At 46.0% G+C, this 17,981-nt stretch overlaps 1 protein-coding gene across 2 annotated transcripts in view; it reads left to right on the forward strand.

Annotated features, from left to right (window-relative positions):
• The window catches only part of LOC135919115 (nose resistant to fluoxetine protein 6-like), a 360,507-nt gene that overhangs the window by 178,801 nt on the left and 163,725 nt on the right, over positions 1-17,981 (forward strand). For both annotated transcript variants that reach the window (XM_065452846.1, XM_065452847.1), the window contains exons 6-8: positions 6,001-6,171; positions 11,889-11,982; positions 13,871-13,963. In XM_065452846.1, the coding sequence (XP_065308918.1) occupies positions 6,001-6,171; positions 11,889-11,982; positions 13,871-13,963 (358 nt within the window). The remainder of the gene's footprint in view (positions 1-6,000; positions 6,172-11,888; positions 11,983-13,870; positions 13,964-17,981) is intronic.

A 17,981-nucleotide genomic window follows, 5' to 3' on the forward strand; every position in this document is an offset into this window, starting at 1 on the left:
ACAACTGCCCCTTTACAAAAAAAAAACGCAAAAATTTTTGAAATTTTACAAGACCCTCTCACGCAGAAATAATGCATGTTTAGCAACCCTAAGGCAACACTGAAAAGAAAACCGACAGAAAAACGTGGTCTCTGTGAACGTAGGGGTTTTATTGCAACGCTACATTTCTTTCGCACTTGGCCAGTGGCTAGATGGGCGCCAACGTTTTTCGTAGAATTTGCGAACATAATCGAGTGAACGGAATCTTTAGATTATATACCAGCTCTGTTAGCCGTTGGTAGACTTAAAAACACAAAGAAGGGTGGTTATTCGTGCAGAGTGCCGAGCAGCAGGAAACGAAATAGTGCTTTATTGCGAGAAGCATGTGTGTTTATACGCAGGCAGACCAGGCTTGCGCATGCGTATCAAAATATTCTTGATGACGTAGCCACTGGTCACATCTTGCTTCCTTTGAGGAAAAAAAAAACGAGATTGTACGAAAGATTGCACAACCAACTGATAATTCTATTTGCACAGCTTTCACTGAATTTTCTATGTGTGGCGTTCTGGGAGAGGATACCGTTGCGGCTCTCGACACTGTTGTGTGCTTCTACGGAGCGCTACTTGAGGTGCTTGTTGCTCGGTGTTGCTCGGTTGAGGGGAGGACAGAGGGGTGGCTATCGTACACTCAGGCCCAAACAATGAAACGTTCCTTTCCTTTGAGCGCTTCCTAACCTTACGTGAGGCCTCCTTACAGCGAACGACTGATGGAGGAAGCAAGCGTACTCTGAAAGCTCCCTACACCCGTCCTCACTTAAGGAGCGGTTCCCGCATGTCTGGGTTCGAGATTATCTCTTAAAATATTTACGCGAACACCATTATTCTATAAAAATGTTGTATCGTCACACAATCTTTATACAGAAGAGCTAATATAGAGAAGCGTGCACGCTTTCTTCTAGTTTTGTTTACTAAAGTTAAAGAAAGTAGCGCATTACAGTGCAAAACTTGATGTGCTCCATCAACGCTGGCACGATGGCGTCGTGCAACGCCTAGCAACGCTTTCATGCCGCACGCGTGACTGAAACGAACACGCCTGGCAAGACGTACCGTGCTCGCGCTTCTCCGCAGGTGGGCGACAGCGCGCATGCGCAAGCAAACGTCACGTGGTTAAGCAGTGAGGTGAAGCGCTCGTTCAGGGCCAGGGACGGCGTAAGGACGCATGAAGGTAGTTTTGGAGCTACCTTATGCTGAGGAAGCACCAAGGAAGCCTTCACCGAGGGCCCCTCAGTAAGGAAGCTTTCAGAGTGACATAAGGTAGCCTCACCGCAATGAAGGCTTCCTTATTGAGGTAAGGAAGATTTCATTGTTTGGCCCTCATTCTGCTGGGGGAAAGCTTGTCCTCCTGTTTATCTCAGGTGCTCCCTTGTGCGTCTTAGATGCTGCCCATTCTCTGTCGCAACGATATAAGAGCGCGCTGTACTTGCCGGGCCTATGACAACTGCTGGTGCCCATGTCCTGTGAGTGGTATCATAAACAGTCACCGTGGAGCCCCTGTGAATATCCGGTAGACTTCGCGTTGTTCTGTTGTAGAATACGCGTTGTATGCGCCTTATTTCATCGAGTCGCTTTCTGACAATTTCGGTTGGCACGGTTTGTGTCTCGAGGTGGCAGTCAAGTACTGGCGGTTTAGTCCTCGTCTGACGGCCCATGAGTCGTTGTGCGGACGACTTCAGGCAGTCGCCCCTTGGCATATTTCTCCATTCTAGTAAGGCACTGTAGAACTCCAGCGTTCCATACCGGCATTTCTTGAGCAGTTTCTTTGCTTCTTGGACGGCCCTTTCAGCCATGCCGTAACCGCGAGGGTAATGCGGACTGGAAGTCTCGTGAACGATGCCCAACTGTGTGGGAAAAACGCGGAAGCTTGCACTATTGAACGGGGGACCATTATCACTGTGTATTTTGGCTGGGATGCCATGAGTGACGAAAATCTGCATGCACACGTTTCTCACTGCTGCTGCTGTTGTTCGACGCATCTGCTTGATCTCGAAAAAAAAGAACAGAAATCTACCATAACAAGGTACTCATCGCTCTCGTGGTAGAAAAGGTCGACTCCGACTACTTGTCACGGCTAAGTAGGTATGTCGTGACTAAGCATGGGTAACCTGGCGTTCCTGCTCTTGTACCTTTGACAAAGTAGGCACGTCTTCGCGAGAGCTGCAATATCCGCCGACATGCCAGGCCAGCACATCTTTGGCTCTTGCCTTCATTTTTTCTTCACCCCCGGGTGCCGCGTGGAGTAGACGAAGTACCTCTTGTCGTTTTGTGGGGGGAATGACGAGTTTGTTGCTTCTTAGGAGGAGACCGTCTTCGACATGTAGTTCGTCGCGGTAATTTCAGTACGCGCGAACGGCCTCGGATCCCAGTTGCTTGCTCTCGGGCCATTCGTTGCTTGTGTAGCTACACAATTCAGTCATTGTTGCATCTTTCAGTAGATCTTAACGGATTCCCTGCAGTTGCCGATCAGAGACTGGAAGCGAAGAAAGAGCATGTACTTGAAAATCCATCGATTCTTCCTTCAGCTTCGTCTTGTTCGGAAAGCGTGACAGCGCATCCGCTAGGAACAGTTCTTTTCCTGGCTTGTAGGTCACTCTTATAGGGAACCTCTGAAGAGCGAGTCTCATACGCTGCAAGCGTAGCGGGCACTCGCACAGCTGTTTCTTAAATATTGAGTTTAGGGGGCGATGTTCAGATTTCATGATGACGTCTGGCTGCCCTAGCAAGTAGTCTTCAAACCTTGCTCACCCGTGAACAATGGCTAGCATTTCTTTCTCAATTTGCGCATATTTCTTTTGCACTTCGGTAAGCGACCATGATGAGTAGGCGATTGGGTGTCCGTTTTGCAAAAGAACTGCCCCCTCCCCTTTCTGGCTTGCATCTACTGACAACGTCAGCGGTATTCCTTTCTCGAAATAGGCGAGAACAGATGCCTTTGTTAGACAAGCGCGAAAGCCTTAGAAGCTTTCTTTAGTCTCTTCTGTCCAGAGCCATGCCGTGTTCTTTTTCAATAGTTCCCGGAGGGGCGCGGACAGGGAAGACATGCAGGGGTTGAAGCGCGCCACGAAGTTAATCATTCCAAGAAAAACTTGCAGCTCCTTACAATTTTTTGGTGGCGGTACTTCCAAAATATCTTCCACTCTCCCGGGATCCAGGCAAAGTCCTTCTTGTGTGAGGATATGTCCCATGTAGCAAACTTGCGGCTGCAAAAAATTCACTTTGTGTATTTAGCTTTGGATTGTGCTCCCTGCAGCGCTCAAGTAAAGCTGCTAGGTTATTGTCATGCTCTTCTCAAGACTTTCCACAGAATAGAATGTCATCCATTACAACGGCGATGCCACTTAAGCCTTCTACTACTTGGTGCATTGCCCGTTGAAAAACTTCCGGTGCAGAGGCAATCCCAAAAGGCAGGCGCAAAAGTTTGTAGCGGCCGTAGGGAGTGCTCATAGGGCATTTTACTGAACTTTCTTCGTCTAGCCTAATTAACCAAAACCCTGATGACGCATCTAAAGTTGAAAAGTTTGCCCCATGCAGGCGCGGAACAACATCGTCTAATGTTGGCATATGACAGTGCTCTCTCAGTAAGGCCTTGTTCAAATCCGAATGATCTAAACAAATGCGTACTTTGTCAGTTCTAACCACTACGACCATGTGACTTGACCAGAGAGTAAGTCCAGCTACCTTTGCATTGACGAGGTCGCGCTCCATTTTAACGAGTTCCTGTTTCACGCGTTCTTGAAGAGCAACCGCCACCCTTCGGGCTGGCTTGACGCTGCCTCGTGCTCCTGGCTTGAGTTGAATGTGGTACGTAACACCTTTCAGTTCTCCGAGGCCTTGGAATACATCACCAAATCCGGCGCTTCGGTCCACCATTGGCCGCGCGTCGACTGAGCGTACGCGGATTATCACTTCCAAGCGTTCTGCAATATTGCCGCTGATTGTTACTGGAACGGCCTGGGGCACGATGAAAAATTCCGCTAGACAACTGTGAGCCTTGTAAGATGTAGTCAAGGTGATTTTCTGAAAAGCTGTTTGCTTGTGGCCGATGAAGGCGCGCAAAGTGGTCGAGCATGGCTGTGCCGACTGTGTAGATAGTTCTCGGAGCATCGTCTCAGGCATGATGTAGCAGTCACTGGCGGTAGCATATGCTTCTAGCGTGTAGAGAAAATATTCTTCAGTTCCTAAAACCTCTTTGACTTCGCATGCCACTGACCTTGATCTTTGTTGGGTCCGACGGCACATTCGAGCGAAATGAATGCTTCTACCGCAGTTGTTGCAGCGTTTGCCCTGAGCCACACATTTCCTATTTGTGTGCCTTTCAAGACCACAGTTGGAGCAAGGCGTTGCTCTCGCTTTTATTGCGGCGACTGTCGCGGCGACTGTCGCGTCGGCCGTTCTGGCTCGGATTTCTCGAAGTTGTACTCGTGCTTGTTCTCGTGCGTGGCACATTTCTACTGCTTTTGAAAATGAGGGGTTTCCCGAGAGGAGCTTCTGCTGGAAGTCTTTATCTCTGATGCCGATAATTTTTCTTCTTCGTATCAGCCGTTCCTCCAGCTCACCGAATTTGCATCTGCTCGCAGGAATTCGCAGTTCCGTGAGTCAGTCATTAAAGCACTCTTCCTCTTGTTGGTCCCTGGAGCCAAATCGGAATTCATTAAAGGTTAGGTTCTCAGATGGCTTGTAATGGGCCTAGAACTTTGCTAAAAGGATTTTGAGGTCTTTCTTCTCGTCTTTGCTGTCTAACTTAAAAGTATAGTACGTTCGTCTCGCGTCTTCGCCTATCATCATCAGAAAAGTTGCGGCTTGAACTTCCTTAGGCTGCTGGGTCAGTCCCGTTGTTGTAGCAAAAAGGTCAAGCTCACTTTTCCATATGGCCCAGTTGTGAAACATGTCTCCAGTCGCATCGAGTGGCTGTAGCAGAGTCGACGCATTCTTGCAATGGGCGTTTGTAGTTGGTCCGTGGATTCATTCACTGCCGACTGGCGGCGGTAGCAAAACGAACCATCGTCCTTACTTCTGACACCATGTAGACTGTCGAGCAGCAGGAAACGAAAGAGTGCTTTATTACGAGAAGCATGTGTGTTTATACACAGGCCGACCAGGCTTGCGCATGCGGGTCAAAATATTCTTGATGACGTCGCCACTGGTCACAATTCGCATTCACAGCATAAAACGAAACCGAGGAAGAAAATGAGAAACAGCATTCTTCGAGAGGTGTAAGGGAACCAGGAGTGAGTTTTTTCACTGTTAGTGAGTTTTGAGGATGCTGAGTGCCGTATGCACTGAAATAACAGCACAATCCTACTCAATCGATTTTATAATTCTCTTGTGAGTCATCGTCAGCAGCCGCTGTCAAAATTTAAGGAATCTCAAACGAATCGTCAGTTGTCTCTATCATGCACAATTATGTATCACATGCTCGCCTGTCGGCCGATTGTACTGAGTAGTAGTGTTCCCTTTAGAAAGATTGCCTGTGTTCTTGCATTTTCCTTTCGGCATGTTCTGTGTGTTGTTCTTTCCTACCACACTCTCATCACCTCATACCAGAAAACTTGTTTGTGGTCTACACTCTTTCAATGTTTATGTGATGTGTGTTACTCGCGAATGTTTTATTTCGTATAGCACTACTAGCGTTTGATCAGTTGTCGTGTTTTGAAAGCTCGGCGATGTGATATACGCCAGAAACAACTTTTTATTTCGCACGACTGCTTAAAGATCGACTGTAGCTCAAAATTTTCGCCATTGCTATGAATGACCCAATATTTATAAATGAGTATTTGTTTCTTAGAGTGATCGACGTGCTTGCCTTGTTTTAGCCTTGGCTCTTTGTGGAATTATTGTTATTGCTAAAATCAGTAACTGTTCCCAGACCAAGCGTTTCTAGCTTTACGTGTTTAAACTTTCTTCTTGCAAAATGTTTGAGCAAGTGCTAAGTCCTAAACGATACCATGCTCTTGGATTTTGCAGGTGAATCGCTCCAATCGTTCCTAAAGTTATCCCTTCCGCGGGTCACCTACGAGCTGTTCAAAGTTGGAAACTGCAATGCCAGCCTCAAGGTGTTCAATGGCCTCCGAATTTGCGGCGTCTTTTGGGTGGTGGCTTTCCACACGTACATTTACCCGGACATCGGCACATACCGTAAGCATACCAGTATGTTGTAAACCTCCGAACGAGTTACGACGGTTGATGATTAAACGGTTACAAGGGAAAAAGAAGAAATCTTCGAAATAAACCTGCAGCATGGCATAACTTATGTTAGCCTTTAGCGACAAATATGCACGTACCACACTTGATGCCCCCCTTTAGCACCACATCAGCACCACAGCAGCTGGGAATGCAAGTTTTATTGAAATTATTCAATATATAACCTTTCCGTGAAGTCATTTTTTTATGTAATTTGACTTCCGCCACAGTGATAACACTGCTAAATATACAATCTTTCGCAGATGTATGCCAATCTCAGCGACATTGACGACAGCGAAGCTGTATAAGTGAGTTATCACACTCATCTTCGGGAGTACAACTCAGCCTAGCGACCATTCATCACCCGTGAGCGCTTTCGCCGATGCCTTCGGGGCAGGCTGCGTTGCCTGATGACCATCGAGTGGCGTTTTGTCCATGCCGTTACTTTCCACCGCCATAGCCGTACAAACTTCTAGCTAACCTCCAACGCGGAGCAGGTGAAACGCGATGCTAGAAACAAAAATTACCAATTACTGGTGGAAAAAAAAACGCAAGGTTTTTTTTCTCTATTCTACTCAGGCATACAAAAGTAAGTTTTGTCTTATAGTTATTTATATTTGCATGCCAAAGCAAAGCTTTTAGACTTCAACGCGCGTTGCGTTGCTGGTTGATGCCAACCACTCCGGCCTTCACCGCCGCACGACCGCGAAACCCGCCTTAACAGCTTAACAATTATTCATTAAGAAACGCTAAATGAGCAAATACAACCCTTGCTGTCGCTTTGCGATAAATAATTCATGCTTTGATCACGCATGCTCGCCACCTAAACCACTCACCGTGGGCCCATTAGTGCAAGTAGAGATTTGCCTTCTTTATAACGTACTCATTGTCCTCATAACTAAGGTCTGCTCTGGCAGCGAGGTGAAAGACTCAAGTAATTACCTAGTTTCGCGCGTTGGAAGATATGAAGCCATCGCACGCGCATTTGATACAACCGGCGTGTATCAACATGTCGCGTGCTACGCTGTGTGGTCTGGTAGCTATGGTCACGCCCATACAGTATAAAATGGCGTGCAACGCAATCAAGGTGGTTGTTCCCATGCCAGTCGCTGTATACATCAGCGTCGTGTAACTGGAAGCATGTTGTTAGAAGTTTGCCGCAGTAAGGCTTAACGACCCAATCACGCCACAACACGGAACCCGATGTCGTGGCAACAAGGCTGGAAGTACGCACGATGGAAACGCTTGCGCCTCCTGGTCTGCCCATCCTCTCAGACAACGCAGCGGAGAACTCGAAGAAATCCAAACCGCGCCTCGACCTATATTTCGGGGCATAAGCAAGGAACGCACGAGTGCGGAGAAGGCTGCCGTGTTTCTTCACATAGTCGGTCAAGAAGCTATCAACGTGTTCAACGCCTTTGGTCCGACATCAATGTAACAGGAGGACTACGATGCCGTCGTTCAAAAGTTCCAAGACTACTGAACACTGCAGCGCAACCAGGCGCTTTAAAGGTACGTATTTCGCTCCCGAATCCAGCAAGAGGATGAACCGTTTGAGAAATTCCTGCGAGTTGTGCAGACAAAAGCAGAGACATGCACTTTTGGAAGACTGAGAGATTCGCTAATTCGCGACCACCTTGTGTTTGGAACAAAAGATAAGAAGCGGAGAGCTCGACCTGACAGGGAAAGAAAAGTGACCCTTTCGCAATCAACAGACTTACAAAGCCGCTGAGCTTAAAGCGAGTCAGACGGAAGTCTGGGATAAAGAAGAGCAAGCAGCAAAAGTGTCTGATGTCGAGAAACGCGTTCCAGGCGCGCGAGAGACATGCGACACAGACGCATTTAAACGACGCGTTCTGGAACGCGCTACAAGTGAGTGCAGCTTTTGCAACAAACTTCACCCACCCAGACGATTTCCGGCGTGGAACAAAACCTGCACAAGTTGCGGAAAGCAAAACCACTTTGCCGTTTGCTGGAACGCCATAATACATAGCCGGAGTTGACCCGAGTGTTAGTGATGCGTCCGAAGAAGTAAGCGAGTTGAAGGCATTGACAGTGCGAATCAGCGCTACAGTGGGAAGACAGACAGTGACCTTCATAGTTGGCGCTGGAGCTCAAGCAAATTTATTGCTGCGCTCTCTGTTGGAAAAATTTGGCCGTGCGACGAACATATGCCCAAGGAAGTTGCTACTGACGAGCAATGAAGGGAATATGATTGAGTACTTGGGGACCACCTCTTTACAGATTTTGGTTGATGATAGAAAGGTACAAACAAATTTCTTTTACGTCAAAAAAGCAGGCACTGTTGGGACTCTCGACGTGTCTCAGCCTCGTACCTCGCACTCATCCGATTTCAAGTCAGCCAAATCAGAAGGAGCAGATTGCCTTGGAATTTTCGGACTTGTTAAAGGGATGCGTCGAGCATCATTCTTCGATCAAGCTGAAGCTACCGGGGCTGTAGCTATACTTGCGAGACGTAGTGCACACGCGAGGCAGGCTGCGCTGCGCGAGGAATTGCAACGCTTGGAAACCGAGGGCATCGTACTGAAAACGGAGAAGCCCGCGGACTGGGCGAGTCCGCTTGTAATCGTTCAAAAGAAATGCGGTGGCATTCGCATCTCCATAATCCGCAACACATTAATGAATACATCAAATGCGAGAAGTAGGAGTTTCCTAGAAGAGAGGACATCGAGGCAGAGTTGGCTGGCGCCACTTATTTCAGCAAACTTGAAGCCAGTCGGGGATCTTACCAGATACCATTAAACAAACAGTCGTCCAAAATCTGCACTTCATTCAGTACACCGTATGAGTGGTGCAGGTTCCTGAGATTATCGTTTGGCTTGAGTTCTGCATAAGAGCATATATCGTCAACGAGAAGAGGCAGTCATCAAGAGCCCTGCACACTGTTTCTCTGGGAAGATTTGTAATCGATCTCTGTAACCATGCCGGACTGCTTACCTAATCGTCTATGATGTGTACCCAAATTACCCCGAAGTAGAACGTCTAACGCACACCTCAAGTGAAAGCGCAATCAAGAAGCCCGAATTTATTTTGGCTCGGCATGACATTCCGCTAGAAGTGCGCAGCGACGGAGGTCCGCCATTCAGTTCGAGTCCATTTCATTTTGACCGTGACTTCAAGCATGTCGTCTCCAGTCCGAGGTTCCCCCGTGACGCTTGCCTTGCCGAAAAAGGAGTGCAGATCGTCAAGCGTCTGCTTAAGAAGACCAAAGATGCTCGAGATCCGTTCTTCCTTCTGAACTATTGAACTAGAATTCTAGAAGATGGTCGAAGCCCAGCTGAACTACTCATGGGACGATGATTGAGCGGCCACCTCTCTCATTTCTCTCAGCCTCCACCGGAGGTCAAGAAGCCCCTGCAAAACCTAAACCGGCCATGTCGCTTCCAGTCCTCTCAAGGGGGGGACGTTGAACGCATTCAGGATGACTCGGGATGGACAATCAAGGCAACAGTTCAAGATGAAGTAGCTTCGCGATCCTATCTGTTTAGAACAGAAGACGGCAACACACTACGACATAACAGGGAAAACGTCCCAAAATACAAGAGAAGAATTGCCGCCAAGAGACGCAAGTGTGGAGCATAAAGATCGGAGTCAAGTCCCAGATACGCCTCTCGTACTCAACCCAGCCTCGACCAAACGTGGACGCCGCAGTAACGATGGCAGACCTACTCCAACACAGCAGCCGGCGTCAGCGCATAGCTCACCTGATCGGAGCTTCTGATGTGAGCCGATGACATAGACCAGATCTGATGAACCAAGTAACGCTGAAAATCAGCCTGCACAACATAGATCCGATGTGGCTGACGATGTTGGCAATTGACGAACGTCTGCATGCATAGGACGCGCGCCAACCAGGCATGCGTACTCCGACGACTTTCAACAATTGCCTTGGGCTTTCATGTGTAAGTGTGTATGTGTTCATGCGTGTTTGCATGTCAATTTACCTTATTTTTTCTACTCTGTGTTCCTTGAAGGAGGGAAAATGTATCGATATGTGGCATGCTACGCGGTGTTGTCCAGCCATTTTGGTCGCACCCACATAGTATAAAATGGCGTGCAACGCAATAAAGGTGATTTTCCCCATGCCAGTGGCATTTTCAGCGTCACGTAACTCGAAGCACGGTGGATATTCGAATAGTCTGATCTGTGAAATACTCCATAGCATAATGCTCTCGTTCGCAACCATGTCATAACTATTTGGAGATGCTTCAGCTAACATTAGCAGGAATTATCCGAAATACAAGGACAAATGCCGACTGAATTTATGGGGATAATAACGATCCAGCGGAGCAGCCAGTATTGCTCATGCCAATGTTTTTACTGTATCAGATTAGCTCTCAGCTAACAACCTTAATGTAGATGTATGAGCTATTTCACATCACGGGACCTCGTATTAGTAGGCCTAAAAAATTCCTAGCTTGATAAGTCTCGTTGAAAGACAGCCACGTCGTCAACGTCAGTAAAACACGACTGCATAGTAAAAATGCTCCCACTGCGAAATTTTTTTTTTGTCCCAGGAAGCATCGATTGAATGGTATTTAGCAAGCTACCTGCAGAGCAACCCTCTTTTTTCTCGTCGAACAGAAGGCAGAAACTAGCCACATGGCGGCCGGCTTGTGGGCCATCACGCGGCGGCTCTCCGTCGCGTATAGGTCTAGGCGGCTTTCCTGTCTAGTCATATTTTTCGGCACAAAAATAAATGATTTAATTGAACTCCCTGCTGTCGTATTACTGCGAAATGACTGCCATTATGTTGTCAGCCTCTACATTTCCATGAAAACCTTCTGCAACGTGACCCTACTGCTCCCCTGCACAGCCGGGCTGCCTACACCGATTGACGATGGCTCCTAATGGGGTAGCTACTGAGCTCTGAAGCCAGGCAACAATAACTACCTGGGCCACCTCTTTTGTGGGGGACTCAGTGATGGTAGAAAAAGAGAGTAGTTATCAATTAACAGGACTAGAACAGGGCAGGGTGAAAAATCCGATGAATTTTTCTTCCCTGGGTATCTTGAGATAGAGCAAAACGAAGCCGCCTTGCAGAAATTAAATTACCTTCGGGCGCACAAGTCTAAACCTTTCCCAATAAAAAGTAGCAATTAATAAGAAGTGGCGCATATGTAGGGTCCTTCGTTTGCAGTGTTTATATTTTTACAAGTTCAGGGAACGGAGGGGGTAAAAATTCGGGTGTTTGTAAGGAACAAAACCAGGAAGAAATTATGGCATTTTTCGGTGTAGAACAATAATCGGGGAGAAGTCAGAGATTAATTCCCTCCTTTATGCCCTGTTCCTTAATCCTGGTTCTTTTATAAATTAAAAAGGAACAAATAGGTATATGGTACTAGGCATATAGGCATGTCTTGAAAGGAAAACGTTTCTGTGTCGCAGTCCAAAGTTTCGGATATTTTATAACTTTTCCAAAAAATTAACAAAAGCAATGATCTCCAATATTCTACAACGTTCTATTTAGACAAGCGACATTTCACTTGGCTGTCACTTTTTCTCACGTCTGTGAAAACAAAACACGGTTATTTAAAGTTTTTTTTTTCCACCTTGTCACTATCCTGCACAAAATCTACTTCGCTGTTCGGTCTCAATGCATGGCGATGAACGTGCCTTTAATGCGTTCCTCGTTTTTATTTCTTTGACAGGCGCTCTCAGGGAGCTCCAAAAAAATGCCATCTACATTCCGTTCCAGCTCATTAACAACGCTTGGCTTTGTGTCGACATGTTCTTCTTCATCAGGTACGTCGGTGCTTTCGATATTCGAAATACTATTGCAGGTTTTACCCGAATATAGCACCACACATGTGAACCGATATCCTCGCAAGCCTTCATGTCCTACATTACGTTTCACGGCGGCCGCATTTCGATGGGGGCGAAATGCGAAATCACCCGTGTACTTAGATTTAGGTGCACGTTAAAGAACCCCAGGTGGTCAAAATTTCCGGAGTCCCCCACTACGGCGTGCCTCATAATCAGAAAGTGGTTTTGGCACGTAAAGCCCCATATATTATTATTATTATTACATTACGTTTACCGCACTCATTAATATCATAGTTTTATACATGACATAATGCTTTTCATTCATTCGACAGTATTGACCTGCATGTAGTATCTGATTTTAATGTCACCTATATAGCGTTTGTTTTTTACTTCAAACCTTTAAAAAGAAAGCGTACAAATCTTACGCAAATCACCTTTCCCTAATTACACTAACTACATTTAAGTCTTAGTTTCAAACATTAAGGCGCATGTTTATGTGGGAAAGTAGAAGGGAATAATCACGCATGTATAGCTTTCTACATTTAATAAGGACTATGTGAAGCGAAATATTTGTGTCAAATTATTCGTCAGCTTTACGCAACTATGCAGGGCAATGCCATTGTGACGCGGCAGGGCAGTGTAAAATAAACCTCAGCTATGCAGCGCAATAGAGTGGTCCGCCTCCTCTATGCTGCTCAAGCGACTATACGTCTAATTGGTAGTTGCGCACAGAGCCCATAAAAAAAGTCACAGTCACCTTGGCATACAATAAAGGGGATCATCGGTGTGAGTGCCTTAATTCACTCTACCTTACTTACCTGTGTCCTAATTAACTTCACCTTAATTGACTGCAAAGGCAGAGGGCTCGACTCTCAACCTTCACGATGTAAATTTGAATTCAACTTGGAGATATGGCCAGTTGGCCCATATCTCCAAGTGGGTTCGACTCCCACCAAAAGTGATCGGTAAGAGTGCCCTAATTAACTATATCTTAATTATATTTGCCTTATTAGGACCACAGAGCATGAGCTAGACTCTTAAGAAAAATCGTGGGATGGAGTGCCACTACGGGTGGAGGGTTCGAACATCAATTTCGGTGCCCTTGAATTTCGATTCCTTAACGCCGAACGACACAAATTTTCATAACGCCAGATTGTGATATTTTCGTTCTATTAGCCGTTCAAGGCCTTCCCGTTAATGAGATCATGGAAGAGGGAAGTGTGACGCAGCTTTACTTCAAGCCAGGCTTTCATGTCACACAGGATTCGTACAGAGAGCGGCGTTTCGCGGTGCTACGAGCGTAATCGGGCACATTGAACGCATAATCTGACCTATTTCGGTCTTCCTGAATGTTTCAGTGGTGCTTGGACTTGGTCCATATAATAGTGGACTGAGTAAATGTAGCAATCATGTTGCATGGATTTGTTCGGGCAGTAAATAAAATCAAAATTACTAAGCACCAGCTGGCACTGGGGCAAATAGAGCAATTTGCCCGTAAAGAACAATTCTGTGGTTCTACGTGCGAAAACGATGCCATGGCAATGAAGCACTCCGGTTTCATTGTGAACCTTGTGTTATACTTAGCGTGCACACAATGTACGGGCGCATTTCAATATGCGCGCGCCCGGGAGTTGTTCACGCGCCCTCGGGTTTCAGTGCCAAAGCTACGACGCCACAAAAGCCGGCACATACTGCGTGCTCCGCCGCGCCGACAGCGAGTCTGTGCCTCCCTTCGAGTATGCGAATCGAATCACACGAGGGTACTTTAATTTGTCGCACTTCAAAGCTCGAATGTGTTGCTGATGTAAACATATATCTCGTAAAGTGTGATATATAAGGCGGTAATGTTTATGTTTATCGTTTACAGCGGCTTTCTAATAGTATATAATCAGCGGAAGATTCCATCCAAGATTTCTTCATGCCGCTTCTACGTGAAAAGCTTGATTCAACGATACTGGAGGTAAGAATTTTTGATCTAGCTGAACATATTGGTTTCCTCAGTCATTCTGTTGTGTTTATTTGCTGGTGTAAAGGGGCGGCAAGTGGTGACGTCTACACATGGCTAGAACATACTAGAAACTAGCATGCTAGAGGAGTACATACAATGCAAGTATTTTGGTGCATGCTTATATGTGAGCATATAGCCATAGTTATACGCTGACATATAAGCCTGCATTAGAACATGTGCGTGGTATTTACTGAAATTGGACAATATAAAAAATACCTAGAATATTTAGCGCTTGTGGAATTCCCTTCCGCGGACATGTGCATCGTATGTACTGAAATAGGATAATGAAATAAAAACCAGAATATTATGTGCTTCTCGGATTCCCTTGCGCGAGCAAACACTCAAAAGTGGTAATTACAGTGCAAGGTAATTGTGCTTAGTGCGTAGATGCTTTTAGACGCTGCGGTTCTGTGTGATCATTTGGAACCCTGGTCTTAATTTAAAGAAACTGTCTAACAAAATTTGTTGCTGAGCTGTTTGGTTCATGACTTATGACCAAAAGGTACGGCGATAAGCACACGAGTACGAAGGGAGACACAAGCGGCATACACGGGTACATATACAGGCGCCCGTACATGTCGTTTGTGTTAGTCCTCGTTTGCTTAGCGCCGTACCCTTTGTCCTAAAGAAGCCGTAGACGAACTACTGCTCTACGCCTGTAATACTGATCTGGCACGTGAGAAGCATTTCTGTCACGCTTGACAGTGTATGCACTGGGAAGCTGCTCATCTGAGACGGTTCTCTACTATCTGGGAAATGATACCACGAAAGCAAACGTCCTTAGGAGCATTTAACTACGCATCATGTTAAATTCCGGGGCTTCACGTGCCAAAACCACCGTACGATTATGTGGCGCGCCGCATAGTGGCGGACTCCGGAATAATCTCGACCACCTGGGGTTCAACGTGCACCCAATGTACGGCTCACGGGCGCTCCCACACTTCGCCCCCGTAGATACGCGGCCGCCCACTCCTCGGCCTGATCAGCGCAACGCCGAGGCCATGACGCCACCACGGCGAGTGTCTGCCCTGTCGGCGTGTCAGGTGCGGCGGCGCTTGGCTATCCCGTTTTCCTTCGTGTGTTGATCGCAGCTGAATCGCACCGCTGGCACGTTTCAGGCATTCCGTTGGCGCACACCTCTACGCTAGTGGACCGCAGACTGAAGACGTGCTTGCACATTTACACTGTAAATGCGTTGAATGTATATACACAACACTGAAACTGAAATGTCAGCAAAAACGCTCAAGAGAAAAAGATAACGATAAACGTGTCTGCCAATTGTGCCCATAGGTTGTAGGGACAAGGAAAGAAACTGAATTTACAGTAGCTTCTGCATGTTTGCAATGAGCGTAAAAACAAAAAAACACGTGTTATACGAAATTTAAGTTATACAAACACAACAACCAAGTTGTTATTCAGCAAGAAAACTGATGAAAGAAGTAATAAAACAGAATATTCAGAAGCATGTTCAGTAAAGATTTATTTGTTGGTGCTTGTAGGTAGTGGTCTTGACCACATAATAAAAAATACTCCGTTGCTGTTACCGGTGATTTAACAGTAGCATCAGCTGCCAAATATTTTGCCTGAGATGCACAAACGCATTGAAGCCAATCAAACTAGCATGGCGCAGGCAATTGCTGAGCTTAAGACAGCGCAGGAGTCGTTTTCTGGTGCAATTGAGGAAATAAAGGAGCGCCTAGATGCAGTCGAAGAGCAAACTGCTGTGTTTCAAAACTGGGAGCAAGAAATGACAGCCACGCGCCGGGAACTTCGGCGTGTGCAAGATGACTCCTTCGCGGCCCATTCGCGATTAGACGAAGCGGAAGATCGGTCGCGACGTGATAATTTATTATTCTTTGGAATGGCCGATGACGCGTCGGAGACATGGAGTCAGTCCGAAGAAAAAATTGTTGGGTTTGCTTCTGACAAACTGGAGATGTGCTTATCAGCAGACCAAATAGCGCGTGTCCACCGAATCGGTCGTTTTACGCGGGAAAAAAATAGACCAATAATTGTCAAGTTCTGTGCGTCCAAAACCAAGGAGGCTGTTCTTTCTAAACGAACCTTGCTCAAAGATGACGTGGTTAGCATAAGTGAAGACTTTTCACCTGCGACGCGACTGGCTCGTAAAAAACTACTGGAATTCGGCAAGGCACTTAACACGAAGTTCAAACTGCGCCATAACAAACTTCTCATTGATAATAAATGTTACATCTATAACTCTGTCGAAGACAAGGTGCACGAACAGAGTCCTATTCCTGATGCACACAGGGCTGAAAAGCCGTCCTTAAAATCAACTCGGTCGGGTAAGGTGTACTCTGGCACTGGCTAGGACAGGATGAGGGGAGGTGACCCGACAGTTGGTGCGTCTGTGCTATTTACTAATATACGCAGTTTCTACCCCAAAAAAGATAACTTAAATGCGTTAATTAATGACTGTAATGCTGATCTTGTCGTACTAACGGAAACCTGGCTTTCTAGCCGTATATCTGATTCGGAGTTATTTCAGTGTAACAAAAAATTTAATGTTTATCGTCGTGATCGCACTGATAGAATGGGTGGAGGCGTTCTCATTGCCATTAATGAAAACATTGAATCTTATCCTATCCATATTAGTAGCAATCTAGAAATAGTGTGGTGTTGCATTACTCTTAATTTTAAAAAACTGATCTTCGGTGCTTGCTACCGTCCCCCTACCTCGGGTCACACTTTTTGTGCAGATTTTCATGATTGTTTAAACCAGATTGTTGTGCGTTTCCCTGGTGTACCACTTTTTATTCTAGGTGACTTTAACTTTCCCACGATCAGATGGTCCCAGTTGTGTCCCTTTTCAGAACCAGCATGCGTGGACGCGGTAACATTTCTTAACACATGTACTGACTTTCACCTATCACAGATTGTTCACCTACCGACGCGTGTAACACCCACTACTTCGTCCTTACTCGATCTCGTCCTTACATCTGCTCCTGATATGACGTCACTAGTTACTCATGTGCCTGGATTAAGTGACCATGATGTTCTTCATTTTACATTGTCTATTCCATCTACACGTGCACAAAAACGGCTCAAACAAATACGGGACTACAACTGTGGCAATTACGATGCTATTAACATTGAACTTTCCTTCTTCCTTGACAACTTAATTTCAACCTACAATGAGCAGTCCTTCGAAGAACTTTGGAATTCTTTTAGAACAAAAGTAGTCGATCTAACTAACAAATTTATCCCTTTACGAGCTGTTTACGACAACACTAACGCTCCCTGGTATAACAGATATCTCAAGCGGTTATCAAACAAAAAAAGCAGGCTGTTTCATAGTGCGAAAAAATCGCCTAACCCAGAGAGATGGGCTGTATACAAAGCCGCTTCTACGGCATATTCAGAGGCACTGAAAACGGCGAAATTTACCTTTTTTCATTCAACGCTTCCGTCCTTACTCAAAACTAACCCTAAACGCTTTTGGAACACAATGAAAAGCAGCAATAACAACGACGTATCTCTCAATAACAATGGTGAACCAGTTCCGAAGCATCTTTGCGCCTCAATCTTTAATGACACCTTCACAAACTTGTGCTGGGACCCAATATTCACTCTTCCTTCTTATCCGAGAGCACATCTTACAGCTATGCATCCCATCATGCTTGACCCAGCCGGCATTCGTGCTATCATTAACAGACTAAAACGATCATCTTCATGTGGTCGGGATGGCATCAACGCTAAATTCTTGCAAAACACTAATGAGTACAGCTCTATCATTTTGAATTACATTTTCACCAAATCACTCAACGATGGATGCTTGCCCAAGGATTGGAAAGTAGCCAAGGTCGTGCCTTTTTACAAGTCTGGTGACGCACACAACCCAAGCAATTATCGTGCGATATCACTAACATCTGTTCCCTGCAAAATATTAGAACATGTCATATTTACTCACTTAGTTAACTTCTTGGAGTCGAATAACTTTTTCCATCCA

This window comes from Dermacentor albipictus, chromosome 1 (assembly GCF_038994185.2).
Source record: "Dermacentor albipictus isolate Rhodes 1998 colony chromosome 1, USDA_Dalb.pri_finalv2, whole genome shotgun sequence".
NCBI lineage: Eukaryota > Metazoa > Arthropoda > Arachnida > Ixodida > Ixodidae > Dermacentor > Dermacentor albipictus.